At 45.6% G+C, this 27,507-nt stretch overlaps 3 protein-coding genes across 9 annotated transcripts in view; all 3 read left to right on the top strand.

Annotated features, from left to right (window-relative positions):
• The window catches only part of LRP8 (LDL receptor related protein 8), a 74,182-nt gene extending 66,395 nt beyond the window's left edge, over positions 1 to 7,787 (top strand). For 4 of the 6 annotated variants that reach the window (XM_070405162.1, XM_070405160.1, XM_070405164.1 and 1 more), the window contains 2 exons: positions 744 to 920; positions 3,147 to 7,787. In XM_070405162.1, the coding sequence (XP_070261263.1) occupies positions 744 to 920; positions 3,147 to 3,185 (216 nt within the window). In that variant the 3' untranslated portion in view covers positions 3,186 to 7,787. The remainder of the gene's footprint in view (positions 1 to 743; positions 921 to 3,146) is intronic. The other 2 variants (XM_070405163.1, XM_070405161.1) reach the window with 1 other exon arrangement.
• A 1,375-nt stretch (positions 7,788 to 9,162) lies between these two features.
• Positions 9,163 to 18,362, top strand: MAGOH (mago homolog, exon junction complex subunit). Its single transcript, XM_070405158.1, has 5 exons — positions 9,163 to 9,321; positions 11,722 to 11,780; positions 14,074 to 14,184; positions 16,345 to 16,427; positions 18,104 to 18,362. Exons 1-5 carry the CDS (start codon positions 9,234 to 9,236, stop codon positions 18,201 to 18,203), a joined length of 441 nt encoding a protein of 146 aa, XP_070261259.1. The 5' UTR covers positions 9,163 to 9,233; the 3' UTR covers positions 18,204 to 18,362.
• Positions 18,363 to 21,354: 2,992 nt separating this feature from the next.
• Positions 21,355 to 26,832, top strand: CZIB (CXXC motif containing zinc binding protein). 2 transcript variants are annotated; one of them, XM_070405156.1, is made up of 8 exons: positions 21,355 to 21,418; positions 21,631 to 21,714; positions 22,761 to 22,817; positions 23,195 to 23,276; positions 23,470 to 23,501; positions 24,727 to 24,804; positions 25,600 to 25,665; positions 26,584 to 26,832. In XM_070405156.1, exons 1-8 carry the CDS (start codon positions 21,413 to 21,415, stop codon positions 26,659 to 26,661), a joined length of 483 nt encoding a protein of 160 aa, XP_070261257.1. In that variant the 5' UTR covers positions 21,355 to 21,412; the 3' UTR covers positions 26,662 to 26,832. The 2 variants fall into 2 exon arrangements, with proteins under 2 accessions (XP_070261257.1, XP_070261258.1); XM_070405157.1 differs by lacking the exons at positions 21,355 to 21,418; positions 21,631 to 21,714 and adding an exon at positions 21,764 to 22,021.
• Positions 26,833 to 27,507: the final 675 nt, after the last annotated feature.

Genomic DNA, 27,507 nt, shown 5'->3' with positions numbered 1-27,507 from the left:
GGGAGTTAGAGATCTCACTTCCTGTTGCACAGCTGTGTGCCAAGCGCCATGGTGGACGCTCAGGAGTCCCTCTTCCAGGAAACTTTCCCTGGCTTTCTCTGTTCTCCCACAGCCTCTCTCCATCATAGCATGTCACACTCTGGTCAACTGGTCTTTTTACTCTTTGGTCTTCCCCTAGACCAGTGGTTCTCAACCTTCTGGCCCTTTAAATACAGTTCCTCATGTTGTGACCCAACCATAAAATTATTTTTGTTGCTACATCATAACTGTAATGTTGCTACTGTTATGAATCGTAATGTAAATATCTGATATGCAGGATGGTCTTAGGCGACCCCTATGAAAGGGTCGTTCAACCGCCAAAGGGGTCTCGACCCACAGGTTGAGAACCGCTGCCCTAGACCGTGAGCTCCTTGAGGGTAGGACGATCTGACTAATCTGTTTCCCTGATGCCTGTGCAGCATAGGTGGCTCCCAGTGAATGTTTGTTGAACAGATCAACAGGGAGCTGTTAATTCGGTCTGGGGGCTTTGTCAGGGAGCGCCTCACGGAGGAGGTGACAGATAAGCTGAAAGAGTAATAGTTTTCCAGGTAGAGAAGGAGGAAAATGGCATTCCGGAAAGAAGCACGTGCAGAAGCTGAGGCACAACAGGGCGTGGCTTGTTGGGGGAGCAAGGACTGCCAGTTGTATAGCAGTGAGGGGGCTGAGTGCTACCTCATAGGTCATCCAGTCCATCCCCCCGTCAGGCAATCAGCAGCTTTGATCGCCCACTGTGGGCAGAGCCCTGTCTTGGGGAGACCAGAGAACTGGAGGACCCAGCCCCTGCCCTCAAGGAGCTTTTGGTCTTGCCGGGAGAACCAAGGTCACAGCTGCACCAACTCCCGAAGAACCCTCTTTCCGAGCTGCCTGTCGTCAAGTGCAAGGTAGGGCAGTGCCACTCTGAGTCCGAGGGGCTGACGAGTGAGGGTGTGAGCCCAGGCAGGTGCAGCCGAGCCTAGAAGGCGTTCTGGCCATGGAAGGCTGCCACCTGTACGCCGGGTATTGGCGCCAAGAGAAACGATGGGGTAGGTACAGACTGAGGAAATGGCATGTGGAAGAAATGATGAGGATGAGCAGGGCAGACAGAACTGCTGCTGAAGCAGATTGTTCCCAAAGGGGAGGCCGGGGAAATGAGGCTGAGCAAGTGAGGAGGGCTAGCAGGTGGCTTGAGGAGCCTTAGCCCGGGCCAATCCGAGCAAATAGTTGTTGAAGCAATTGTTTAAAGGTCAGAGAGAGCGCAGTGGGAGAAATGATGAGCTTGGGGCGAGGAGATGATTCCCAGTTTCACTATTCCTCAACCTGTGATCTTAGTCACGTCTCTGCTCGCTATTATTTATAAAATGGGACCAATAATCCCCCTTCCGCACATGGGAAGTGGCACTGTTTCCAGAGAAGGAAACAAGCATTCAGGAGCAGCTATTCCTGAGGAGTCTAGACCTGAGGAGTAACCTCCTGCCAGTTGCAGAGAAATGGAGTAGGAGAGTGAGGAAAGCACACTTAGTGAGGTCCGACTAAGTATCAGACAACACTCAGTGTTTTACATACATTTTCTTGTTTAGTCTTCACAGTAACCTTATAAGGTTGATATTATTATCCCCATTTTGCAGATGAGGAAACTGAGACTCAGAAAATAAATTACACCTAGGATCACAACTAGGAAGTAGTAGAACCAGGATTCAAACTCCAGTCTGTATATACACAAAAACCCATGCTCTTTCCCCTCTGACATGGGGTAAATAGCCTTGATGCTCTGGAAGCCAGTATTCTCAACAACCTGTTCTCTCCCCTGTCCCTTTCTCAGGAGTTCCCTTAGCACTTCTTGGGGCCTGCCCCCAGCCTGGAGATCTGTCCTGGAGAGAGTGGGAGGGTAACTGGCTTAGAAAAAGATACTCTCAAATATCTACGCTAGTGGAGCAAGGTCATGGCATTCACGCAAAACTACAAATAACCAAAAGATGATTTGAAAGGCAGTGGGGTTACCTTTTATTGTATGTAGAATGTCCAGAGATGGAAAATGCTAGCCTGGTTGTGTTTCATGCTGGTTAGGCTGATCTGGAATACCCTGGACCCCGTGTGTGTGTGTTAGTGATGTATTAAGCACTCTGCATGCAATATCTCATTTGATTTCCCAACAACCCTAGGAGGCAGGTCCTATTATTATTCTCATTTGACAGATGATGAAACCAAGGCTCCAAGAGGTGAATGGTTAGCCCAAATTCACATAGCTCAGAGAAGATAGTGGAACACGGGTCTGTCCAAAGGAGGGCATCCAGGAAACGGATGAGTGGGAAACAGGGTCACAACAGGACCAGCGGGGGAAAGCTAGATATGTAGCCAGAGAGGAAAACATTCCAAAGGAAGGGAACTCAAACACTGCAAATTTCAAGTGTTTTCTGTGTAGAACTGTCTGAGTCTAGGAGAGAATCAGGGAACATCAGAAGATAGAGAAACAGATTTCATGTCAATATAGGAGAGCATTGAAGCCCACTGTCCACAACGGAATAGGCTGGCTCTGGGATTAGCAGGTTCACCATCCAGTGGTCAGGCATTTGTCACAGACAGAAGTCTAGCAGCTAATGGCTAGAAAGTAGGGGTGAAGGAAAGAGGTCCTGCGTTTCATTGACCTGCATTGCCTTCCAGTTCTGTGTAATCAGTTGGGAGGGATGCAGCGGATTGCCTTCCCAGCTGTGACTAACATGCTAGAGCCAAGCAGCTGATGACCTGAGGTTAAACATATGCCAAAACGAACCCAAAACATATGCAAACCTAAAATCCTATAAGAAAGGCTTGAGAGAGTTTAGATCTCTGCAGCCCCCCTTGACAAAGAGGCAGAACAGAATAATGGAAAAAGCTAAAGCTCTGGGTTCACAGAGACTCGGGTTCAAATTTTAGTTCACCCACTTGCCACGCGATCCAGGACAGATGTTTAAGCTCATTAAGTCTCAATTTTCTCATCTGTAAAATAAATATGAGAAACCTGTCTCGTGGGGTAGCTTGGAGATTATGTGAGTCAATGCCTGTAAAGTACTAGTAATAGGATGTCTGGTCCTTAGGCAGACTCAGCAAATAATTCCTGTGGTTCTAACGATGATTTCTTTGTGTTTCCCCAGCGAGTGGCATTAAGCCTTGAAGACGATGGACTGCCCTAAGGATGGGACCACTCCCTTCATGCCTCACGGAATTCAGTTCCATGCACTACACTCTCTGGATGGTGTATGCCTGGATGGAAGGATTTCTGTATGGGTTTGTGTGAGTGTGTGCGTGTCTGTGTGTGCGTGTGTGATTTTAATTTATGTTGCAGAAAGGTAACCACAAAGTTATGATGAACTGCAAACATCCAAAGGATGTGAGAGTTTTTATATGTATAATGTTTTATACACTTTTTAACTGGTTGCACTACCCATGAGGATTTCATGGAATGGCTACTGCTGAGTGACTAACATGATGTACATAACCAAATGGGGCCGATGGTACAGTAGCTTACTCATCATTTAAAAACTATATTTACAGAGAGAATATTTGATTTCGGGGGGGCTTTTTTAGGTTTTGGAGTTTTGGGCGTTTTTTTGTAAATAAAATGATTATGCTTTGTGGCTATCCATCAACATAAAAAAGAAAAGAAAAATAAGCACCTCAACTCCCTCCCCAATTTAGATTATTTATTAACAAACTTCATAAATAAGATTAGTTCTATAAATCATTTAGAGACATGAGAGTATTTATTTTTGGTATGATTGGCCCACCACACAGACTCTGTGTGCATTGTGTTTGTCTGCATGTGTGTGCAAGAGAAAACTCTAGAGAAGAGGCGCACCTATGGCAGTTGTTCGATAGATATATTTTAAGCCAGTCCACAGAGGGTATCTGGAGTTTTCAGAGAATTAGCCTTTGGAACTCTGGCTCAGAGAACAGATACCATGGTGTGTGCCATCATGTAGCAGCAGAGGCGGAACCTCCCCAGCTCTGGCTATTCCTGGGACCCGACTCGGGGAAAAGCCCTTCAGCTCACCCGTGGCTGCTGGGACTCCCCCCTGGGCTTTCTCTTATGTGGCTAAGGCCAGCGTACAGACTTTACACGGTGCCAGAAGTCCTCGTGAGCTCAGGTGAGAACATGCCTGAACCTTGGCTACTCCTGTTTTAAAGTTCAGCATTTCGAGCAACTTCATTTTCCTTCAGGACACTTGGGTTGAATTCATTAAGGTTGAATTCCTTACTGATAGAGAGCTAAGTGGAGATGTTTCCAGAACAGCCCAAGTTTACTCTAGGGACTGGCTTAGGCACAGAACCCCTGGGATGCATATGGATGAGGATAAAGATGGTGGAATAGGTTTTGTTACATCTCCATCTCTCCCTTCCTCTTACTCTCCCATTTCCTTTAGGTGGGAAGAGTAATACTTGGGTTTGTTGCCATCATGTGTTCGCATAGATGAAACTAATGTGAGCTTAAGGCAGTAAAGGTGGACAAACCTAAAGTCCTATTTAAGGGGGAAATGGCATACGCAATATTATAGGACACTGGATATATGTTCACACAGAAGTTTGGTTTACTGCTTTGTAAATAAAAGGAAGAACTCTAGGTCTATGTACAGCTTTGTTTCACCATGGACACTTCCTTTGCCTCTCCTGGGTCTTGGGGAGACGGGGAGAAGTGTTCATCTCTCTTTGTGGGGTCTACCATTGAAAACATAATCCAATAGTCCCAGAAGGAATTCAGTCCCCGCTGGCTCTATCGTCCAAGGTCTTTTCTTAACTCTGCTGTTCCACACTGTACTCCCACTGGACAACCAGGAACAAGACGTGACACAGCATGTTTGGCTTCAGTAGGGACAGAGGACATGTACCTAACCTCAGCATACCTGGAACTTGGCCCATGTAAGCAAATTCCTCTCCCCTACTTCCAAGTTGCCCCCAACTCAGTGAACCTTGGATGTCTCACCCATTGCTACCCTTTGAATTTCCAGACAGACATTCTGGAGTTCTGTCACCCTGTTCCTAGGACCTTTCTTTCTCTCCATCACTCATGATCTGCTAGATTCTGGGAAAACAACCGTATTCTGGAGCCTGGGCACTATGCTTTGAAAAAACAAGCAATTTCCTCATGATATGTATGTGCTGATAGTCCTGAAATGTCCATTAAGAGGGAAAGATGCATTGACTTAGAATGACTGTTACCAAATAGAATTTTAAAAACATCCGGCCAACTCCTATGGAGCTTAATCACTTACTACTATTCTTTCAAGAATAAAAAGTAAAATTTTTGACTGGAGAAAAATTATGAAAGTGAAAAGTCATTGAAATTTACACAAAAACAAGTAACTTTTTCTGTAACCTGCCTCCAAAGAAATAGAATTTCCTGGGGAAATTATAATAGTGTCTAATGCATAATATCTAAACTTTCAGTCAGATCCTGGCCTTCACAGAAAAAATAATGAATGGGATCTGGATGATTCAGCCCAATATCTCAAAATGAAGATGAAACACAACTTTCTCAGAGATACCCATGTTTTCTGAATATGCTGCAACTGCAGTTTGAAAGAGGCAGCTATGGGAGCAGCCTACAAAAAAACAAATTGTGGAATACTCACGTGTTGGATGGTAGTAAAGTAGGTGAAATCTGAGGACTCATGTCCATCCTCTAGCCCTGAAGGCTTTAAGCCTCATTCTGAGGTTTAGTTGCATTTCTGTTGCTTTTTGCCCTGATGCCGTCATATACCAATAGTCAGGAACAGGTCAGAGAGTCATTGGACTATACGTAGAGCTGGAGGACACTTAGAAACAACACCACGAGGGCAGAAGGTGTATCAGACAATTTTTCTCTATTTAAAAGAAACACTGCGGTCCTTTTCCTCCCTTTTCTTCTCCAGTTGACTACTTTGCACTGCCTGAACATTGCACCAAACCTGCCACCTACCTTTCCAACGGGATTATGAGGGCACTGGCAGAAATGGCCTTCCAGAAACAGGGAAAACTAAAATTTCATTTATTTACTTTTGATGGCATGATTATTTTAAAAATAGATGGAGATAACCTGTAACCTCAGGATGAGATTGGATTTAAATTTATGGCAATAAACACTGTGGATCCCTCCAATTCTCTCTTTGCGACTGCAATATATGCATTCAATGAACCCATTTGCTAGGTATCAGCTAAGTGTTGGGCACTGCAGAAGTATAGGTCAGTCAAACATTTTCTGTCCCTATGGCGCTCACAGTGGCAGTAGAGGAAGACGTGGAAACAAAAAAAGAATAGATTCTTTTCAGAATAATGTTATGATACTAAGTGGTCATTTCTACCAAAGCAGATAATGGGGTCAAGGAAGCCACCACAGGAGAAGTGACCTTAAGTCTTAAAAACTAAGTAGGGATGTCAGGCTGCTTCAGGCAGAAGAAACACAACTAAGACACAGAGGCATGAAACGGCATGGGGACTTTCATGAACTGCATGTAATTCATTACAATGAGCAAAAAGCTCAAGGGGGACGTAGCAAGCAATGAGCTGGATGGAAAGACAGGTTCAACATAAGCACTTTATAGAATACTCCTATTTAACTTCTGATTTAATTAAGCAAACATTCCTTGGTCATTCACTGTGTGCAAGGCACCAAGTGCATGGGAAATTCATCAGGATGTGTTGCCAGCACTTGCAGACATGACAGTCTTGAGCCTCAAGCTTTCCGATGGCCAAAGAGACACAGTGACTGTTTTTCATATATTCGAGTTGAAGTTTTGTGATATGGTCTATGAAAACTAATATAAGGGCAGTGGGATTTTCACAGAAGCATTCCATGTTGCCAAGAGCCTCTGAGATTTCTCCCACAGAGAGAAAGAAAACTGGGAGTTTTGAAGACGTGGAGTTTGCAGAGGGGACCCCAAGCACTGTCCAGTCTGGTGCTGGTTGGAATGGGAAGAGGGCACAGGAATGTGAGCCTCCCCACCTCACTCCCTTACGTCAGCCATACACTCATTTCACAGAATAGAAATGGTTAGCAGTTAACTGGCTCAGAGTAAATTATCTCCTTTCCCATCAATGCATGAAGATAAGCTATTGGAGTCTTTTTACATGGTATTTTTAGGGTATTGGGGATTTTCAGGATATGGAGAACTTAGAGGTGGAGGAATTACAGCTTCAAATTTCCAGTCAATAAAAGAAATCAGGAATCCCTATTCATTCAGGCTATGCACCATGTGCATAGTCAGGAGTCAGCAGAAACCCTCTGTATTTGCAAACACTTTGTGCTATAAAAAATAATTTTAAAAGAGCCACCTGTATATGTATATATTTAAAGACATGAAGGTTTTGATACTTTTTTACAAAAATTACAAGAGAAAACAAATACCTGTACAAACCATGTGTTTTAAAATAGCATTTTGTTCTATACAAGCTGTTGTTAATTTGGGGGTGAAGTACTGGTTCGAAAACTCCATCACATTGTACCCAAACGAATTTTCCCTGTTTGTCTCCCTCCCACACACACACATGTCCCCAAATTACCATATTTGATGTTTGATGTAACAGGCATGTTAGAATGTTGGGTCACACTAACCATCCCTGCTCTCTTTGTCTTATTCCAAATTCCATTGTCTTCTGTCCTCAGTCCCCTTTGCAGTCTGGCCTCTCTTCCAGAGGCAACGGGTGGTGTGCTGCGTCTCACTAGCTGTACCGGCATCATCTTGGTGAACTAAAAAGCAAATGTGGACATTTGTAAAATCAGTGCACTGTTTCTAGAGAAAGATTAAATTCCTTTTTTAAAATCTGGAAGTATTGTTTCATTGTGATGCTATAATGAGGGGAGTGTGAATGGTCATTGACTGCGTCCCTAATGTGTACCAGTATTCCACATAAATTACCTTGATCTTCATCAACAATCGTGTGAGGTAAATACTGTCAATATTATAATCCCCATTTTATTGAGGAGGAAATGGGTGAAGGAACTGCCCAAAGTCACACAGGTATGTTTAACGCCCTTGAAGTACTTAGAGCACATGTAGTGCTCATGTGCATGTGGCCTTCTCTCCCTAGATTTTCCTTCTCTGCCTCCATCTGGCAACTCGTTTGTCCTCGAGTACTCCAGCAAGCATTCTCTATTCTCACATCCAGACCTAACGCATAGGCTTAGGTAACCCCTGCTTCCACCATAAATTTGGCCCAAGTGTATCCCAATTCGTCTGCCCTGCTCCTCACCTGTGACCATGCCACTGAGGTCGCTTTTACCAAGGTCACCAGGTCCTCCCTGATTAAAAACCTTGTAAATACCTTTAGTCCTGTCTGCCTTGACCTTGGAAGGGGTATTTAACATTGTTGGTACTCCTTTCTTGGGATACTCTTATTTTGGTTTGCATGACACCATACACCTGGTTTCCACCCCGCCCATCTTAATCTCCTTTGTCCACCCTTTAAATTATGATATTCCATCTCAAACCTATCCACATTTTAAAAAAAATTTTTTTATTGAATCTTAGAGGGAGAGGGAGAGATAGAAACATCAATGATGAGAGAGAATTCTTGATCAGCTCCCTCCTGCATACCCCACACTGGGGATCGAGCACACAACCCAGGCATGTGGCCTGACGGAGAATCGAACCATGATCTCCTGGTTTGTAGGTCGATGCTCTACCACTGAGCCACACCAGCAGGGCTAATCTTTGCATTTTCCAATCCAATCTGCAACATTGCCACCAAAGTGATCTTTCAAAACTGCAATAGGTCATGTCACCTGTTTAAAGGTCTTCATCTGTTTCCCTTGCATTAAAATCCAATGCCCTTGGGTTTTAGCCTGAACTCCTTAATACGTCTTGTAAAAAACTTGGTGGTTTAGCGTCTGTCCCTTCTCCAACTTGTTACTATAGTCACCACCTCGTTCTGTGTTCTGACCACACAGTCTGGGCCCTCTCTCTGGAGCACTTCCTTCAGGGCCTGGGTCAGGAGCCGCTCCGGGGGCTTCCACAGTGTTCTGTGCTCCCCCAATGTGTACCCTGCATCCCCACATGGCAATTGCTCCCGCGGAGGGGGCGGGGCTGCGCTGACCCCGCCCCCGAGCGAAAGGGGCGTCGTTTCCACCTCCGGGCGGGGACGCGACAGGAGCTACGCGCAACGGCGTTGCCTTACGTCACTTCCGCGCGCCGCTAAACGTCACTGCCGGGCGCGGACAGCGCTACGGATCGCTGTTCAAGTTCGGGCTCAGTGGCCTTTCGCGAGCCATGGAGAGTGACTTTTATCTGCGTTACTACGTGGGTCACAAGGGCAAGTTCGGCCACGAATTCCTGGAATTTGAGTTCCGACCGGATGGTGAGAGCGGCCCCGGGCGCGGGGCCGAGGCCTGGGGCGGCCGGGGGCCGGGAACGTGCGGGGAGCTGGAGGAGGAAGGCAGGGCTCTGGGAGAAGCACGCCTGTGTCCGCCCCACGGGCTCTGTCTGTCCAGGGCGTCTTCTGTTGTGACATTTTCACCGGATGCTTCCGCCGGCGCTGAGTGCGCGGCCGCTCTGCACCGGGCGCCGTTTCACTACCTGGGATGCGGGCGCGGACGATAGGCAAGCTTCCTCTCGCGGGGAGCTTTTATTCTAGGGCTGGGAGAGAAGTCATAAAAGGGGTTCCAGACCGTGATGAGTGGTCGGAAATAAACAAAATGACGGGCTGGTTTTAAATAGGGCTTCCGTTGGGGAGCTCGCTGAAAAGGGGATATTTGAACTGAACCTTGATTGACAAGGAGCCAGCCTGTGACGCCCCAAAAGAGCATCTAGTCCGAGGGAGCAACAGGTGTCAGGGCCAGACGGCGGGGTGAGCGAGGCCTATTCCAGGTGGCCCGTGTGGCTGGGGAGAAAAGTTGGAGGTAATATGGGGTAGGTAGGCCGTGGCCACGACATGTAGATCTTTATAGGCCAGGTAAAGAGTTTGGATTTTATTCTAAGTACAGCAGGAAGCAGTGGGAAAGTTTTAAGCAGAGAAGAGGTGTGATCTGTTCTTGAAAAAGTATTCTAGTGATCGGGTACAGAATGAGCAAAAGTGGAAACAGGGCCTCCTATTGGGAGACAGTTAACAATTGTCCAGACAGAAGGGGGGCTGGTAGGGACTAGGGTGAAAGTGGAGAGAAGGACTTAGGGTACTGTTCAAGGCAGAACCAATATGACTGTCAGTTATAGGATTTAGGGAGCGGGCGGGTGGTGAGGAAAAGGAGTCAAAGATGATAGAAATCTACTAAATGCGGGCACAGAGGTGAATCTGACAAGCTGCATTTGTGAAGGAAATAGGTTTGTAAACAGTGACGAGACAGTGTATTAGGGGCGGTGGGAGAAAGGAGCAGAGGGACTCGGGAACAGAAAGAAGGCACCTAATCTAGCTGAGGGTTCAGAGGTTTCCGGCAAAACACGAGGGAAGGGAGATGCGAGTTTTCAGTGACCAGGAGTTGTGTAGGCAGACGAGTTAAGAATGCATTTTGGGCAGCCTTAATGGCAAAGAGGCTGAAAACCACAAAGTGCATGGGACGTTTCAGACAGAAACCAAGTAGTCTGATGGAGAGAGAGCTCTTGCAGGAGGGAGCCTGGAGAGGCAGGCAGAGGCTCAGTTTAGCAGTGTGCCATGTTGAATTTGGATTTTACCATGGCCAAGGAGGCAGGGGGACGTCATTGTCCGTATTAGAGTAAACTAATCAGATCTTGCTGTTATACATCACTTTGTCCACTGTGTGGAGAATGAACTGAAAGGAAAGAGTCTTAGGTGGAGAGTACAGTGAGGCATCATTTAATTTGCCTCTTTTATCTTCTTCGTACCCACCATATACCCAGATTAGCCTGTTGAATGCGTATATACACAGAGAGACTTGTATACTAAATGTGTTAAGTAATAAAACCACAACTTTTTTTTTTAATCTTCACCCAAGGATATGTTCATTGGTTTTTAGAGAGAGAAACATTGATGTGAGAGAGAAAATCTATTGGTTGCCTTGTACCCACCCTGACTAGGGATCAAACACAAAACCCTTCAATTCACGGGACAACATTTCAACCAACCGAGCCATACTGGCCAGGGCTAAAACCACAACTTTTCTGTCACAGGAATATATCAGAATATTACACAGTCACATGATAATGTATGTAAATTATATTTTTCAAAGGCTTTCATAACTCATTTGAGCCTCAGCAGGCCTTGTGTGCAGGTAAGTTACCAATTACTATCCCTGTTTTTAGCTTAGGACAGGGGTGGGCAAACTTTTTGACTCGAGGGCCACAATGGGTTCTTAAACTGGACCGGAGGGCCGGAACAAAAGCATGGATGGAGTGTTTGTGTGAACTAATATAAATTCAAAGTAAACATCATTACATAAAAGGGTACGGTCTTTTTTTTTTTTTTTAGTTTTATTCATTTCAAACGGGCCACATCCGGCCCGTGGGCCGTAGTTTGCCCACAGCTGGCTTAGGACATTAACCTGCAGAAATATGATTCTACCTGAGTTCTTTTGTCCTACCTGAGCTACCTTTTGCAAGATCTGTAATTCAGCATCAGCTATAGTTTTGGCTGTGAGGCTATTTAATAGCCTAAAGTGAAGAACTGAAAAAATGTATTGTTGAAACACCAAAGGTGTAAATATTTAAAAAGTTAGAATACGTTTTAAGCAACAACTGATAGTCTTACTAGGCTAATGATGATTTAGTCATATGTTTTTATTATATATTGATTTTTTCCCCCTCACAGGGAAATTGAGATATGCCAACAACAGCAATTACAAGAATGATGTCATGATCAGAAAAGAGGTAATGAGCCTTCTGAGAGACTTTCTCATTCACTACAGTTTAGCCTTTTGTCTTTTTTTGTTCTTTCTGGGAGTAGTAATGAAAGATAAAGAAGAGGAAAGTATAATCATGTCTGTAGACAGCTTCTAATGTTTTTCTCAAATCTTTTAGTGTATATTTTCTTTCACAACACTGAATCAGTTATTGGCTATCACGTGAAGTCTTGCAGATCTTGGCTTGAACCCTGAATGTGCTGCTTACTAACTATTTGGCCTTGGGCAAATTTCCCAGCTGAACTTGATAAATTCAGTTTCTTCATCTGCAATAAAAACAAATAAGAGCTAATCCCCATTCAAAGTATTTGGTATATTCCCTGGTACACAGCACTCAGTGGAGCTCTAATTTGCATTTGAATGGGAAAGGGAGCATGGAGAAATGGTTAACCTTATTGAATGCTTGTTAGATGCGAGGCATGACACTAGATATTTTACATACATGATCTTATTTTATCCTGATTATAAGCCCAGGTAATGGATGATATTAGATACCCTTTACAGATAAGACTGTGAAAGCCCAGATATGATTTATGGAACTTGTTCAAAGTCACCCCTGCCAGTAAGGGATAGAACAGGAATTCAAACCTATTCCTCCCTCTGTCATGTGCTCCATTTTGGTGTGATTTCTACCACACCATTAAGTCTTCATCAAAGCTATGCTTCCTTTTTAGCCACTTTGTTAACATTTGAAACTATCTTAACAATCAGTATATTTTCATGCTGTTATATTTAACTAGAGGCCCAGCACACAAAATCGTGTGCAGGTAGGGTCCCTAGGCCTAGCCTGCAATCAGGGCCATCTTCTGCCTGCTCACCAGTCCCCAGTCCCACTCCACCGTCACCCCCTGGTTCCCCGTAGTTCCTTGATCACAGTATGGCTCTGGTTCCCCGGAGCCTGCGGGCTGTGGGGAGGGACCAAGAGGTCGGCTGTTCAACCCACTCGCCAGTCCCGCCCCACCGCCGTTCACCGAGAGGTGGTCAATGCACCTCATGGCGACTGGTTGAGCGGTCGTTCTGGTTGTTATGCTTATGGTTGCTGGCCTTTTATTATATAGGATTAGCAATCAGTTTTATGCTTACCTACACATGTCAGCATCCTTTTTTAAAAAAATAGATATTTTTATTGATTTCAGAGAGGAAGGGAGAGAGAGAGAAAAAAACATCAATGATGAGAGAGAATCAGTGTTTGGCTGCCCCTGCATGCCCCACACTGGGGACCAAGCCCACAACCTAGGCATGTGCCCTGACCAAGAATCGAACTGGGACCTCCTGGTTCATAGGTCAATCATGGAGCCACGCTGGCAGAGCTTCTTTTTTTTTTTTTTTTAATATAAACTAAGTAGAGGCCCGTTTGCAGGAAGATTCCTGCAAGAATAGGGCTTCGCTCACATCTCTGCCTTTCCTACCCCGCCCGTCGCCAGTCTCTGCCGCTCCTACCCCGCCCTTCTCTTCCACTTCTCTCCCGCCCTTCTCTGCTCCTCGGCTCCGTTGCTTGGCTTCCTTCTACAGTGTCTTCAGTCTTCGCTCCCAGCTGGTATATGCAAATTAGCCACCATCTTTGTTAATTTGCATATCGCTCTGATTAGCCAGCAGTGGGCATAGTGAAGGTACGGTCAATTTGCATCTTTGTCCATTATTCAATAGGATATGTAGAGTGTATTTAAAAGACATGCCTCTGCTTTTCAGAAGCATGTCATCTAGTTAAGAATAACCAGGGATGCTGAACCGGTTTGGCTCAGTGGATAGAGCGTCGGCCTGTGGACTGAAAGGTCCCAGGTTCGATTCCGGTCAAGGGCATGTACCTGGGTTGCGGGCACATCCCCAGTAGGAGATGTGCAGGAGGCAGCTGATCGATGTTTCTCTCTCATCGATGTTTCTGGCTCTCTGTCTCTCTCCCTTCCTCTCTGTGGAAAACCAATAAAATATATTAAAAAAAAAAAAAAAAAAAAAAAAAAGAATAACCAGGGTTACACAAAGATCTATTTTGGGTCTAGGTGTGAGTTAGATGTGTAGGTAAGGAGAGGTCCATATGAATAGGATGTGCCAAGAAGTAGAAACAACCATATGGGGTACGGAGGTGTAATCATTGGGCACTTCTGACCCTGCCCTCTTCAGCATGCTGAGGTCAAGCCTGAATGTCTTCCCATTTGCAGAAATGACTTTTCAGGAGCAGTCTTTTTTTTTATCTTTAATCACTATCTGAGGCAGAATGCTGCTTAGGAATACAACTTAAATTCTGTTTTTTAACTTGCTTTCAGGCTTATGTACATAAGAGTGTGATGGAGGAACTGAAGAGAATAATTGATGACAGTGAAATTACCAAAGAGGATGATGCTTTGTGGCCTCCCCCGGACCGAGTGGGCCGTCAGGTGAGTGTTCTAGCAGCTATTCCCAGTGCAGAAATCTTACAAATAAGATAAGTTGACTACTCTCCATAGGACATTGAATCCTCCACTTGTGTGCGAGCACGCGTGCATATGGAGCCCTACACGGGCAGATTACGAGCACCTTGATCTAAGGAAGCAGTGAACCCACAGGGAGGAAGAGAGAGAGCAAGAAGTGCTGCTGACCACCAGGAATCCAGCCCTGAGTTTCTTCTTGTGACCTTCCCTCTCCCTCTTCTCAGGGTTTTGCTGCCCACCTTACTTACTACTATAGACAAAGCAGTGTGAAGATAGATAAATAGAACATAGTTATTTCAATAGTCCGACAGTCTAATGGAAGGAAAATCATGCAAGCAGCTAACCTCATCTACATCTTTCCTAATCCAGACTTCTAATTGATTTTTTTGTTTCTCTTATCCTGGGCAGCCCATTTCTAACCTGAAGCCAGAGTAATCTTGTAAAATGTAAATTTGTTTATGTACAGCAGGTCCTCAAATAACATCATTCTATTTAATGTGGCTTCCTTATAATGTGATGAGATGCCATATGAATTTAACTGTTATTTCTATCAGTTAGCCTATGATAAAGTTGGTTGTTATACTCTATTGCTCTGCTTAAAGTCACAGAACCAATCAACAATTTAAGTAAGGGCTTACTGTATTACACTAATTTTAAACTCTCTGGTACAAGCATGTCAAACTCTCGGTCCACAACGAATATTTTTGTGGCCCAGTCAATATAACGGTATGTAAGAAACGTTTTAATAAAAATTTCGTAACTTAATTTTTACAATATCCTGTTATCCATAATTTTTAATAACGAACTACAACATTCGCTAATGACTGATTACTATAATCATGTTGCATTCATTTCCCTTAAGTGCAGGCACACCATTTCTCTCCACTAATACTAGCAGTGAATATTTTAGCAGCCGATTGCCACATCATTAGTCTTGGACTGACTTGTTTGGTGTGCACAACAGAAATATTTCACTTTTGGAGAACAAGAAAAATAGGTTTATTTGCATTACGCTTATTAATTTGTGCAGTTATTCAGTATCTAATAAGTTAATGTCCAAGAAAAAATATTAATTTTTATTAAAATGTTCTATTATTTTATGTTAACGATCACTCATTTATTTTAGCCTTTTGTATTCAGCATGTCTCTGTTGAAATAAACCTATGTTTCTATGAAAATTGAAGCTTTTGTCTTTTTGCAGCCCACATAAACTTAAACCTTGTTTATTTGGCCCATGTTAGCCTTTGAGTTTGACATGCTTGCTCTAGTAGCTTTCCACTGCATTTAAAATAAAATCCAAACTCCCACCTTATCTTACAATCTCTGGCTGTGTTCAGACCTCATTGGTCTTATTTCTGTCCTTTAGACATACCTGTTGTTCTTAGTTTAGGACCTTTGTATTTGCTACATGCTTCCTGAAATATTTTTTCTAAAACTTTATTATTGAAGCCTTCATATGTCACTTTTTCAGTGATATCTTGTCTGTCCATCACATCTAAAACACCTCTCCCCATTAGGAGGCTATGGAAAACTGGCCCAGAACCAGTGAGTAGTAAGAACTTCATCATGAAAAATTCACTCCTTGGCTTGCTGAATTTGATGTACATTACCCAAGGTCTGCAAACCTGCCATTTTTACAAATCTTTGATCAATGTCTCTACTGAGCCAGACGCCACTTCATGGCTTTCCTCTGAAAATTATTAAAGGACAGAATCCAAATAAAGAAAGAAAGAAAACACCTCTCCCCGTCATTTAAAAAAACATGTTTGATCGTCTTCATAGCATTTATCATTGTCCAAAATTGTCCCATGTTGCCCAGAAAAGTTAAGATTCCTGGTATTTATAAAACATACATGTTACTCTACACTGTTAACAACAAAAACACATATACAAAACAATTATGTAATTTCTTCCAAATCACCGACACAACTTCCTCTAAAAATATGAGCTACTCAAGCGAGTATTTATCTCTTTGCTTCTAGTACCTAGCACAATTTAGTGCTCAGAGGGAATTGGTCTTGTTTATGTGTAGTAGATAGAGTTTGTGTGATTTGGCAGATGAACCTCCTGTGTGCTTAATGAACCATCCAATTTGGCTTGATTTTAAACATTTTTAAATGTTTCCAGGAGCTAGAAATCGTCATTGGAGATGAACACATTTCTTTCACAACATCAAAAATTGGTTCCCTCATTGATGTCAATCAATCCAAGTAAGTGTACATGATCTGTATGTCCAGATGTGTATGTTTTGCAGCAGATTGATATGAAACCCTTAAACAAATTGGGACCATATGGTAAGATCCGGTACAGATGGAGAGAGGCTCTAAATTATTTTCAAGACTTGCTCCTATTACTTTTGACCTTTTGTCCAGTTATCTATAACTAGAGGCTCAGTGCACAAAATTTGTGCATGGGGGGGGGGGGGGGGGTTCCCCTCAGCCCGGCCTGCACCCTCTCACAATCCGGGACCGCTGGCTCCTAACCACTCTGCTTGCTTGCCTGATTGCCCCTAACCCCTCTGCCTGCCTGCCTGATCGCCCCAACCCCTCTGCCTGCCTGATCACCCCCACCATGACGGCTTCATCTGGAAGGTCGTTTGGCCGTGTGGTCTAATTAGCATAAAAGTGTAATATGCTAATTAGACTGGGCAGCCAAATGACCTTTGGACGAAGCCGTGGCTGCAAGGGCTGAGTCCTTTGCACGAATTTTGTGCATCGGGCCTCTAGTTACTAATAAGAGCTTCTCAGTGACACACACAGTAATGCCATTGGAGCAGCTAGTGTGGGTAAGAATGTCCAGAACAGAAAAATGAAATATGCCAATACATGTGCTTAAGATAAACTGTAGAGTCGTTAAGTCTAACTACCTTCCTTGATGTTAGTCATTCAGACTAGCACATCTTAAAGTCTGATTTGGGTGAAACTTGAAATTATTTGGAATATAAATTTAAAATTTATGTCAGGAGGGCAAATTATAAAGTATGCTGCAGAGTCCTTAGAATTTGAAAATCTCTTTGGCTCCTGTGTTTTGGGCATTTGGGATTAGACGTGGCTCACTTTTAGTACAAGATGGGCATAATTGTCTTCCTTTGGACAGTCTCTATTCTTAGCCAGTTATGCGGTAGTAACCTTCAGCCTCTTGATCCTGACTAGTACTACTTCTTAAGAAAAGTTTTTCTAATTCTGAAACTTATACATAAAAATGTAAGGGGAAAATCACCCATAAACCTGTCAATTAGACAACCATTAATACTGTAAAGTATTTTTTTAATATATTTTTATGGATTTCAGAGAGGAAGGAAGAGGGAGAGAGAGATAGAAACATCAATGATGAGAGAGAATCAGTGTTTGGCTGCCTCCTACAAGTCGCACACTGGGCATGGAGCCTGCAACCTGGGCATGTGCCCTGACTGGGAATTGAACCTGTGACCTTCTGGTTCATAGGTCGATGCTCAACCACTGAGCCATGCCAGCTGGGCTTAAAGCAGCGGTCCCCAACCTTTCGGACCTCACGTACCACCAGTGATCTGAGGACCACCAGTTGGCGACCACTGGCTTAAAGTATTTCTTATCTTTTTTCTGAGCATTAAAAAATATAGTTTTTAAAGGCACCAAAAAATATTTAGACCAGTAATGTTATTTGAATGATTTTTTTCACTTAATATAAACATTTCCCCAATTTTTAAAACCTTAACATTTTAAATGCCCTCATATTCCATTTTAATATGTAGCATATAGCCTTTTCCTCGATTTTTGAACTCTGATTTCAAAGTTTTAATTCTGTAAATACCTTTATGAGTAAAGCCTTGGTACATAATTTGCGTTAAGTGGTATTATCTTGCCAGTTGTCTCTGCTTTTTAAACATTTTTTTCCTTTTGCATTTTAGGGACCCAGAAGGCTTACGAGTATTTTATTATCTTGTCCAGGACCTGAAGTGTTTGGTCTTCAGTCTTATTGGATTACACTTCAAGATTAAACCAATCTAGATTGAATATTGGTGTGGACACTAGGGGGGTGGGAGTAGCTGGTTTTCATTACCATTATCAGGAAATTTTTGTGTATAGAAGGCCAATATTTTTTTTATAAACTGTAAATGATTGTCTTCAATAAATATATAACAAAATGCAATTGTTATTTTATAGGGACTTCTAAACGTGTGAACTCTTTTCAATTACTTTTTTTAAAATCCTCGCCTGAGGATATGTTTTTATTGATTTTTAGAGAGAGACAGAAACATTGATGCAAGAGAGAAACGTCAATCAGCCACCTCCTATACGTGTCCCGACGGGATCAAAACCACAACCTAGATGTGTGCCCCGACCAGGCATGGAACCCACAACCTTTTGGTGTACGGGATGACGCTCCAAACTGACTAAGCCACCCAGCCAGAGCCCAATTTTTAAAACACTAACACCCTGTGTAAGGTATTGCCCCAAAATCTAACTGAATCGACTCTGTAGATAAAACTACCAATTCATAGGAAATAAGAAAATATAACCCTGGCCTTATAGCTCAGTTGGTTAGAGTATTGTCCCAATATACCAAGGTTGCAGGTTCAATCCCCACTCAGGGCATATAAGAATCAACCAATGAATGCATAACTAAATAAAAATGAAAATAGAGAAACATGTTAAAAAATACAGTGGGAGTCCAATCAGCAATATTCAGAGAAAAGTCCAGGGAAAGGGATCTGGTTGCTTCAATAAAACATAAGATAAAGATGGAGCATGAAGCTATAGGTTAAAGGAGAGTTAAGAGACTCATAATGCAATGTTTGGATCCCATCTGGATCATGATTCAAAAAATTTTAAATTGACATTACGGAAATTTGAACGCTGAATATTAATGAAATAGTCTTTTTAAGGTGTAAAATGGTATTGTGGTTGGGTTTACTGAGATAACTGCGGTTGGGTTTTTAAAAATCATCTTTTATAGATAAATATTTACAGCTATTTCATTATGGAAGAGACTAATATAAGGGATAAAATACCTAGTATCAGTAAAGTTTTCCTATACATTTAAAAACATTTTTTATTGACTTTACGTGAGGAAGAGAAACATCGATCGGTTGCCTCCCGTACCTATCCCAACAGGATCAAACCTGCAACCTGGGTGTATACCCTGACCAGGAACCGAATCAGTGCACGGGACAACACGCAACCAAGCCACACACCAGCCAGGGCTCCAAGACATTTTAAAATCAGACTATCGACAGCTATTAAGAACTGAGACCTGCCCTAGCTGGTGGTGTGCGCCTGCGGACTGACGGGTTGTGGGTTCAATTCCCGGTCAAGGGCGTGTACTTCCTACCTCGGTTGCAGGTTCCCCAGCCCTGGTAGGGGTGCATGTGGGAGGCAATCTATGTGTCTCATGCGGATGTTTCTCTCTTCCCCTCCCTCCCCTCCACTCTAGAAATCAATGGAAAAAATATCCTCAGGTGAAGATTAAAAAAAAAAAAAGCTGAGACTGAGAGGCGCCAATATAATCAGGTCAGAGAGGTCAAGGAACAAACGGCATCAAAGCGTTACCAGAGTGTTACATTTAACAAGCACCAGAGCAATCAGGAAGGTTAGGAGGGGGAGATGGAACAATCAACTTTTATGGGACACAGCTGCAGCCAGGGAGGTTACGGAGATGGCTGCAGCCCGGGAGTAAACTGAAAAGCAAGCAACCTGATAAGAAAGTGGACAGGCATTAATTCACAACGGCGCCAAGATTCCCAGAAGAGTGACCCCTTTGCTTCCCCCGTTTGCTCCCCCCGTTAGCTAGAAAAAGTATATAACCTATGCCTGAACCCTTAGTCGGGGCTCACGGCCGCTGCTCTGCCGCGTTCAGAGTGAGTTGTTGTGGGCCCCAACATGTTGGAAGCTAAATAAACCCCTTGCGTTTGCATAGAAAGCGTCTCTTGGTTCTTTGTGACAGCGGCTTGCACCCCGGACTTTACAAGACCTAGTGGGTACAGCTAGTGTGGGAATTTGGTGAATCTGTAGGAACTGCTGGTTGAATAGATGGTGGGACTGAAAGGAACCAGGCCTTCGTAAGTCATGTGGCCGAGGGGAAGTGGTTGGGCAAAGCTCCCACCCTCCAGACACCAGGTCTGACAGCGGCGCTCCCACCACGCCCAGCGAACGCACACCCGACTCTGCCTTGGTCAAGGCAACAGGTGGATCTGGGGCCTGAGACGTCCAGGTTCCTGGCTCGACAGGCGGGTGCTTGGGCAGTGAGACAACTTGGTGGTAAAGTACGTATCAAAAACAGTCACCCCAAACTTTATTAACGTAATGACCGTGAGGCGCTCAGAGGCTATACGCGTTTCGAATGGGCTGTTCTTGGTCATGTTTACAGCACCTGTATGGGCTCAGATATGCCTTGGACAAGAGGGCAAGTAAAACGAGCTGCCGTAAATGTATAAAGGATGGACGAGGGGAGCCAGGGGAGAGCCAGGCTTGGGGACCACCCTCTGAAAGCGGTTCTCGATGAGGAAAGAGGAAGGAACCGTTGGAGAAGACAAAGGCCCCGAATCTGCGAAGCCGGCCCGAGGAGGGGGAGCCGACGGAATGTAAGGAGCCTCAGGGCAGGCGGGAAGCAGGCGGGAGGCGGGTGAGGGCAGGCGGAGGGGTGAAGAGCCAGGAGCGCCGAGGCCAGGAAGGCTGCTGCGGCACCCCCCGCCCCCCCTCCCGCCCACAGCCTGCCTGCGGGCACGGACCGCGCTCAGCGAACACCGGAGCTACTGATAGCTGCAGGCAGGCCACTTGCGACCTCGGGTTGCCTCCGTTTTCTTCGCCTAGAGCAGTGGTTCTCAGCCTTGGCTGCACATTAGAATCACCTGGGAATCTTTTTAAAATCCTGATTTCTGGACCCCATCCTCCGGAAATTCTGTTTCTTTGTTACTAATGTTGTGGCCCCACCCCATCACAAAGAAACAGAATTTCCGGAGGATGGGGCCCAGAAATCAGGATTTTAAAAAGATTCCCAGGGGATTCTAATGTGCAGCCAAGGTTGAGAACCACTGGCCTAGAGCACTAACAAGCAGCGAAAACCCCGCTGCGCCGGAAGGAGCGGCGCACGGAGACCCGCCCCCCGCGCCACGCCCACGCGAGCCCAGGCCCGCCGGGAGAGTGCGCACGCGGCACCCACCGTTTGCGACGGGCCGGAAAGCAGCGACCGCAGCCAGCGCCGGGCCCAGCCGGCCGCTATGGGGGTGAGGCGGGAGCGGGACGCTGCCGGGGCAGGGGCGCGGCGGCGGCGTGGATCTGGGATGCGGGCGCTCGCGCCGGGAGAGGATGAGGGGAGCGGGCCTGCGCTGGAAAGGAGCGGAGAGGCCGCGCTCGTGCCGGGGCGGGCGGGCCGGGGCCAGGCGTGGGGCTGCGCAGGCGCGAAATGCAGTCGCTCTGGCCCTCCCTTTCCTCTCAGAAAATCGCGCTGCAGCTCAAAGCCACGCTGGAGAACGTCACTAACCTCCGGCCTGTGGGGGAGGACTTCCGGTGGTACCTGAAGGTGCGGCTGCAGGGGCGGGGCCCCGACGGGGCGGGGGAGGAGCCCCGAGAGGCTGTGGGCACTTCGAGGTTCCGGGAGGGGGCGCCAGAGGCCGGGCCCGGAAAAAGGTTCCCCCACCTGATCTGTGCTTAACCACCAAATGTTTCTTTCTGGGTAGAATTTTATATTTGCTTTTTAAAACTTATTGGCTAATCCTTAATGGATAGTGTCTTGTAATTCCTTTGTAATTTTTTCTCCGTTAAATATTTCAGGGTATGTAAACAAATGCTAAAGGAAAGGCTGCTTGAAGGGATACTGTGATTCTTTAGTAAGGAGGATAATTTCACCTGTTTTATTCGTTGATTGGCTTTATTGTGAAGTCGTTCAATTCCGTGCATGGCTCCACCCCTGCTTCCCAACCCCATTCTGGAAAAGCTGGTACTGCCAGTGGCATGGTCTGGAGAGGACCCCTCTCAGCCGAGTAGTCTAAGCCCTTTCACTCTCCCGGATCCCAGAGCTTCTGCTCTTTTCCTTGTAGCCTGAATCTCAGCATCCTTCGGGATTTGGCAAAAGCTGCTTCTGCTTCAGGAGCCTCTGGCCACCTTTAATCCCACATATTTTGAAGACGGAGTGCCAGGGCTTATTTGGGGAATTGATGTTCTTTGGTTTCAAAAAGCACAGAGACTAGGGAAGGAGACAGAAAACCAGTAACAACAGAGGGCAAACACTTACACCAGGGACGACAGGGCCTGTGGGAACACCTCCTAACCTAGCAGCGTGGATGGGAGGGGGCCGGTTGAGACCATTTCTGTACCACACGAGCCTTGAGTCCCCAGCTAACTTTAAGAAGTAAAGGCTGGGGGGAGGGGGGGGGGGCGGCTGCCAGCAGGAGAAGCACCTTGGCCTGTTCTTTGCCCAGAGGTGAGTCTGGCTATGTCCCTGGTGGGGCTGGTTGTAAGGATGAGGGGAGATTGCTGGCAGGAAGGTAGGGTAGGAGCCTGCCTTCTTACCCTTCCCTCACTGTCTGCCTAACTGAACTAACTACTAATGCTCCTTTCTCTCCCAAGATGAAATGTGGCAACTGTGGTGAGATTTCAGAGAAGTGGCAATACATTCGGCTGATGGTAACTGCTCCCCCCCCCCCCCCCCCCCCCCCCCACACACACACATACACAGACATCTCTAGGCAGGAATTTGGGGAATCTGTGACCCGAATCTCTCTGGTCTTTGAACCTTGCTTTTTGTGGTTTGGGGGGGCAGGCATTAGTGGGATCAACAGTGCAAGTAACAGCCTTCTTTGGGATGTGAGGCAGAGATCAAAATCAAGGGGAAGTCCTTTCCTTGGTCCTAAGAAGCCTCCCCAGGATTCTTGTCCTAGCAAGTCGCTCACCCTCTCTGAGTCTTGGTCTCTTCAGTTGGATAATAAGTGGTGGGACTGGGTCTCTTCAGGACCCTGCGTCTGACAGATTTGTGACTAGAGGTTGTGTTTACTCCTTGCTAGGACAGTGTGGCACTGAAGGGAGGCCGTGGCAGCGCCTCCATGGTCCAGAAGTGCAAGCTGTGCTCGAGGGAAAACTCCATTGGTAGGTCAGGCCATGAATGCTGAGCTCTGCGAGGCCAGCCCCTCGCTTCCTGATACCAGACCAGAAGCAGGCTCATGTTACCTGCGGTGCCCAAGCTTCTGCCGCAGACTCTTTCCCAGATCCACATCTGGGGGCTTGGGGTAGGGCCAACGTATGGACTCAAGTCAACTTTGTCCTCTGTTTTATGTTCCAGAGATTCTGAGCAGCACCATCAAATCTTACAATGTAAGTTGCCTGCTGTAGTGGCAGGCATGGTGGGGTTAAATCCAAGCTAGGAGGCCTGGGTTCTAGAGTTACACTAGCAAGTGCTGGGCTGTGGGAGCTCAGGGGACTTCTGACCAAGCTGGCCATTCAGTTTCCATCACTGGGAGCATTTGCCTTACCTACATCCTAGCAGGTCTAGGGAGCCTTCTCTGAGACCATGTGGGGAGAGTCCTTTGAATGGTCCCTTCCATCCTTGGTGTTGTCCATCTTATTAGGTAGTTATTCATCACTGTATAACAAATTAGTTCAAAGGGGAGGGAGGGTGTGTGTGCTTTGGGTCTGTGTGTTTAAAGAAGGGCATTTAACTTGTGTTTATCCATTCCTTATTTGGTATTTTTGAAAAATGTCAGATTCATGCCAAACTTCAGCTTTTTCCTGAAGTTAAAGAGAAATCGGATGAGGACTTGCCCTTAAGAATTGCCTGGCTATACCACCTTAAGTAAATCATAATCTAGTGGAAGAGATAGATTAGCAAACAAAAAACAAACTAGGGCCCGCACACATGGTTGGTGTGCAGGAAATGCTTTTAGAGTGAGTGACAGAATGAGAGCAAACGTGTAGGCATGGTGCTTGGGGTCTCTAGGCCTATGGGTCAGGTAGGCATGAGTTTCCTGGCTACACCACCTTGCTCATAGGTGCCTCCCTACAAGCAAATCTCATTTCAAAGGCTTTAAGTCGGCCCCCTGCCTTCACAGCATGGCAGGTGGTTAGCAAAAGGCCACAGTAGATGTGTGCTGGGGCCGTTTAGACGATCTGGAGACTTTGTAGCTTAACATTCTTGTTCATATTTGTGATGTTGGTAATTTTACCTACTAGTTACTGAGTATAGTGTTGGATACTCTGCTGGGTACTTTACACATATTTCAAGTTCTCACAATAAATCTATAGTGGTTCCTCACCTCTATTTGATAGTCTCAGTCCCAGAAGGGAATAAGACAGAGCTCTGCCTCCCATCTAGGCAGGCTGACCCCAGAGTCCACACTCTTTGTACTGTATCATCCATGTCCAGGGTCTTGTAGGGAGCAGGTGGCTAAGGCAAGCTTCTACCAGAAGGGGGTGATTTGATCCCCAGTCCCATTCTGGGCTCACAGGGGCAGTAAGGACCTGCTTGGCAGGAAGGGTAGGGGCAATGGGATTATCCTGAGGGCCCATTTGGGCCTACCTCCTCAATGTATTTCCTTTCTAGGTTGAAGACAATGAGAAGTTCAAGACGATAGTAGAGTTTGAGTGCCGGGGCCTTGAACCAGTTGATTTCCAGCCCCAGGTGTGTGTCTTCCTGGGAAACCTGTATCTTTGGGGAGGGCATATAGGAGGTAATAGCAGAACTTGGCTTCCTACGGAGACCATGAACTAGGAATTCTCCTTTGTAAGAATTATTACTTATTAAGTGCTACTATATGTTGGGCACCATGCTGGTCAGTTTTACATGTTTATCTTATTTAACCCTCCCAGTCACCCTGTGCAGTTATCCGTACTGTTTTTCAGACAAGGAAACAATTTCAAAGTTTTGCAACTTTCCCAGGGTGACACAGTTAGAAAGCAGGGGAGCTATAATTTGAATGCAGGTCTCTCTGACTCCAGAGTCAGTGCTCATTCCACTTTATTGGAGCGGCATTTTCACCTCACAAGTCTGTGAGATAGGCAGAAGAGAGAGTATTACCATCCCCGTTTCATAAATACAAAAACTAAGGTCCAGAGAGGGAAGCGACATGCCCAGCTGGCGGATGGTTAGCAAAAGGCTGCAGCTAAGTGTACTTGGAACCATTTGGGTGATCTGAGCCTTTATAGCTTCGATTGTCTTTCAGACAGTCTGGTAGTGGAAGGGTTTACCCTGCAGCTCCTGCCTTCTGATCTAGGGCTGTAATTGTAGGAACCACTCTAGTCCCAGGCAGCTGCCAGGCCCTGGAAGCTCAGTAGTTATTGCAGAACAGCTGCCAACACTACATCTCTGTGCTCCCTTCCCAACTGTGTTGTGAGAAAAGCCAGTTCGCTGGTCAGGCTCACATGCCAGACCAGTGCCTCCTTCCCCTCAGACTCACTGCCTTCCTGTCCCTTGCAGGCTGGGTTTGCTGCTGAGGGTGTAGAATCGAGGACCATCTTCAGTGACATTAATCTGCAGGAGAAGGTACGGGACTTGGGGGCCGTGCAGGGTGCTGTAGGGCACGTGGTGGAAATTATCTTTTATGGTGAACAAGACTCATCAATGGAAAGCTGACTGCACATCTTTGTGCATTTTGTTGGTGATTTTAGTGTATAAGATGGCCCCAAGGGTAACGCTGAAGTTCCACCAAGTGTTCCACTTACATGAGGGCTGGGATGTGCCTGCTAGAGAAAGTATATAATAGATAAGCTTTGTTCAGGCATGAGTTATAAAGCTGTTGGCTGTGAGGTCAATTTTAATGAATCAACAATAGTATATTAAAAAGGTGTTTTTAAACAGAATCATACATGAAACAAGGTTATGTATTGATTGGTTGAAAACAGTGTTGTGATCAGATGTAAACTCCCATGAGTTTAACCCTGTGTTTTTCCTGGGAGCATTGGTTCATTATTCACTGAGTCAGCATTGTGGTGACTTTGTAGAACATAACTACCACAATGAGCTTGACTGTATCACTGGACATAGTAATGCCTTGCAGATAAGGAAACCTTGTGTTCAGGCCTCAAAGGAAGGACAAAACTAATTTGTACAGCACATAACAACAACAGTAACTAGAATTTATTGAGCTTTTACGTATATCCAGCACTATCCTAAGTACTTTTACATGTGTTACCTCATTTGATTCTTTCAACGTGAAGTGTATTGTCCCTTTTTTAAAAAAATAGAGAATAGCTCTGAGGATCAGAATGGTTAAGTGACTTGCCAAAATCACAAAGCTAGAAGAGCTGGAATTCAGGCCTGAACAGCCTGGTTCTGTTCTAGGTGATACATGTTCATGGACGGCTGGGTCAGAGCCTGAACTGGGCCTTGTAAATCGCAGTTTCCCACTCCACACTGTCCTAGGCTGCCTCGTGAGGCTAACACTGCCATTTTCCCCCACAGGACTGGACTGACTATGACGAAAAGGCCCAGGAGTCTGTGGGAATTTACGAGGTCACCCACCAGTTTGTGAAGTGCTGAGCCCTCTTCCTGCACACTTGCCTCTAAGAACTGAGAAGGGACAACCAAGCAGCAGAGCCCACTGAGGCTGGCCCCGCATCCCTTGTCTCCTGGCAGCTGTCCAAGCCCTCACAGTCTGCACGCTGGGCTGTCACAGCTTCCCAGGCCCCAATAAAGCCCGTTTGTGCTGTACTCATGCACTGAGGTAGAGTCAGGTAGCAGCCACTCCCCCCACAAATAAGAATCCATATTAGAGGTCTTTTACTGTTTCCTGACACCTTCCCACAATATAGAATCTTACACCCGATGCTTTGCAAACTATGCAGGAGCACACAGCTTCTAAGGGCTCTCTAGCTCATGAGGAGTGGGCACATCAACCCAGAAAACCAAAGGTGTCAAGGCCAATGGTATGCAATGCAGCTGAGCCTATTCCATGATACCATGAGCCAATAATCCTGAGCCAAAACACTGCATTGATTAGTGTGGCTCTTAAGTAAATGCAGGCATCTCTGTTAGCTGGTGTCACTTCATATTCTAGGGAAAAAAGGGACTGTAGAGGTCAGCCGTCCAGTCCTGGCAAGATTCTGCTCTCAAATTCTGGCCAGGTGGTCATTAGGTCTTGGCTCACCTGCGTGATGGGGCTCTCCCACTCGGAAGTCAGTATGAAAGTTCTTATATTCAGTCAGCATCTATGCCCCGGGTAGCTCCTGGTCCTGTTTTGTCCCCGCTGTGGTCACCCTTCTGTGTGCTGTCCCCCAGGCAGCCCTGTGGAGGTATGAAGAGCCCCTACCCAGTGAACAGAGCTGTTTAATGCAGTTAGGTCCACGAGGCATACTCATGCCTTCCCACCAGTAAGCCATTTGGAAA

The sequence above is a fragment of the Myotis yumanensis genome, unplaced genomic scaffold, assembly GCF_028538775.1.
Source record: "Myotis yumanensis isolate MYYU_CA2020_CCGP unplaced genomic scaffold, mMyoYum1.0.hap1 SCAF_2, whole genome shotgun sequence".
Classification (NCBI taxonomy): Eukaryota; Metazoa; Chordata; class Mammalia; order Chiroptera; family Vespertilionidae; genus Myotis; species Myotis yumanensis.
This window is presented reverse-complemented; position numbering and strand designations above follow the sequence as displayed.

Coding starts and splice junctions, on each gene's coding strand:
- MAGOH (XM_070405158.1), top strand. CDS start 9,234: ATGGAGAGTGACTTTTATCTGCGTTACTACGTGGGTCACAAGGGCAAG. Junction 9,322..11,721: donor ATTTGAGTTCCGACCGGATG/GTGAGAGCGGCC, acceptor TCCCCCTCACAG/GGAAATTGAGATATGCCAAC. Junction 11,781..14,073: donor ATGTCATGATCAGAAAAGAG/GTAATGAGCCTT, acceptor ACTTGCTTTCAG/GCTTATGTACATAAGAGTGT.
- CZIB (XM_070405156.1), top strand. Junction 24,805..25,599: donor CAGTTGATTTCCAGCCCCAG/GTGTGTGTCTTC, acceptor TGTCCCTTGCAG/GCTGGGTTTGCTGCTGAGGG. Junction 25,666..26,583: donor ACATTAATCTGCAGGAGAAG/GTACGGGACTTG, acceptor TTTCCCCCACAG/GACTGGACTGACTATGACGA.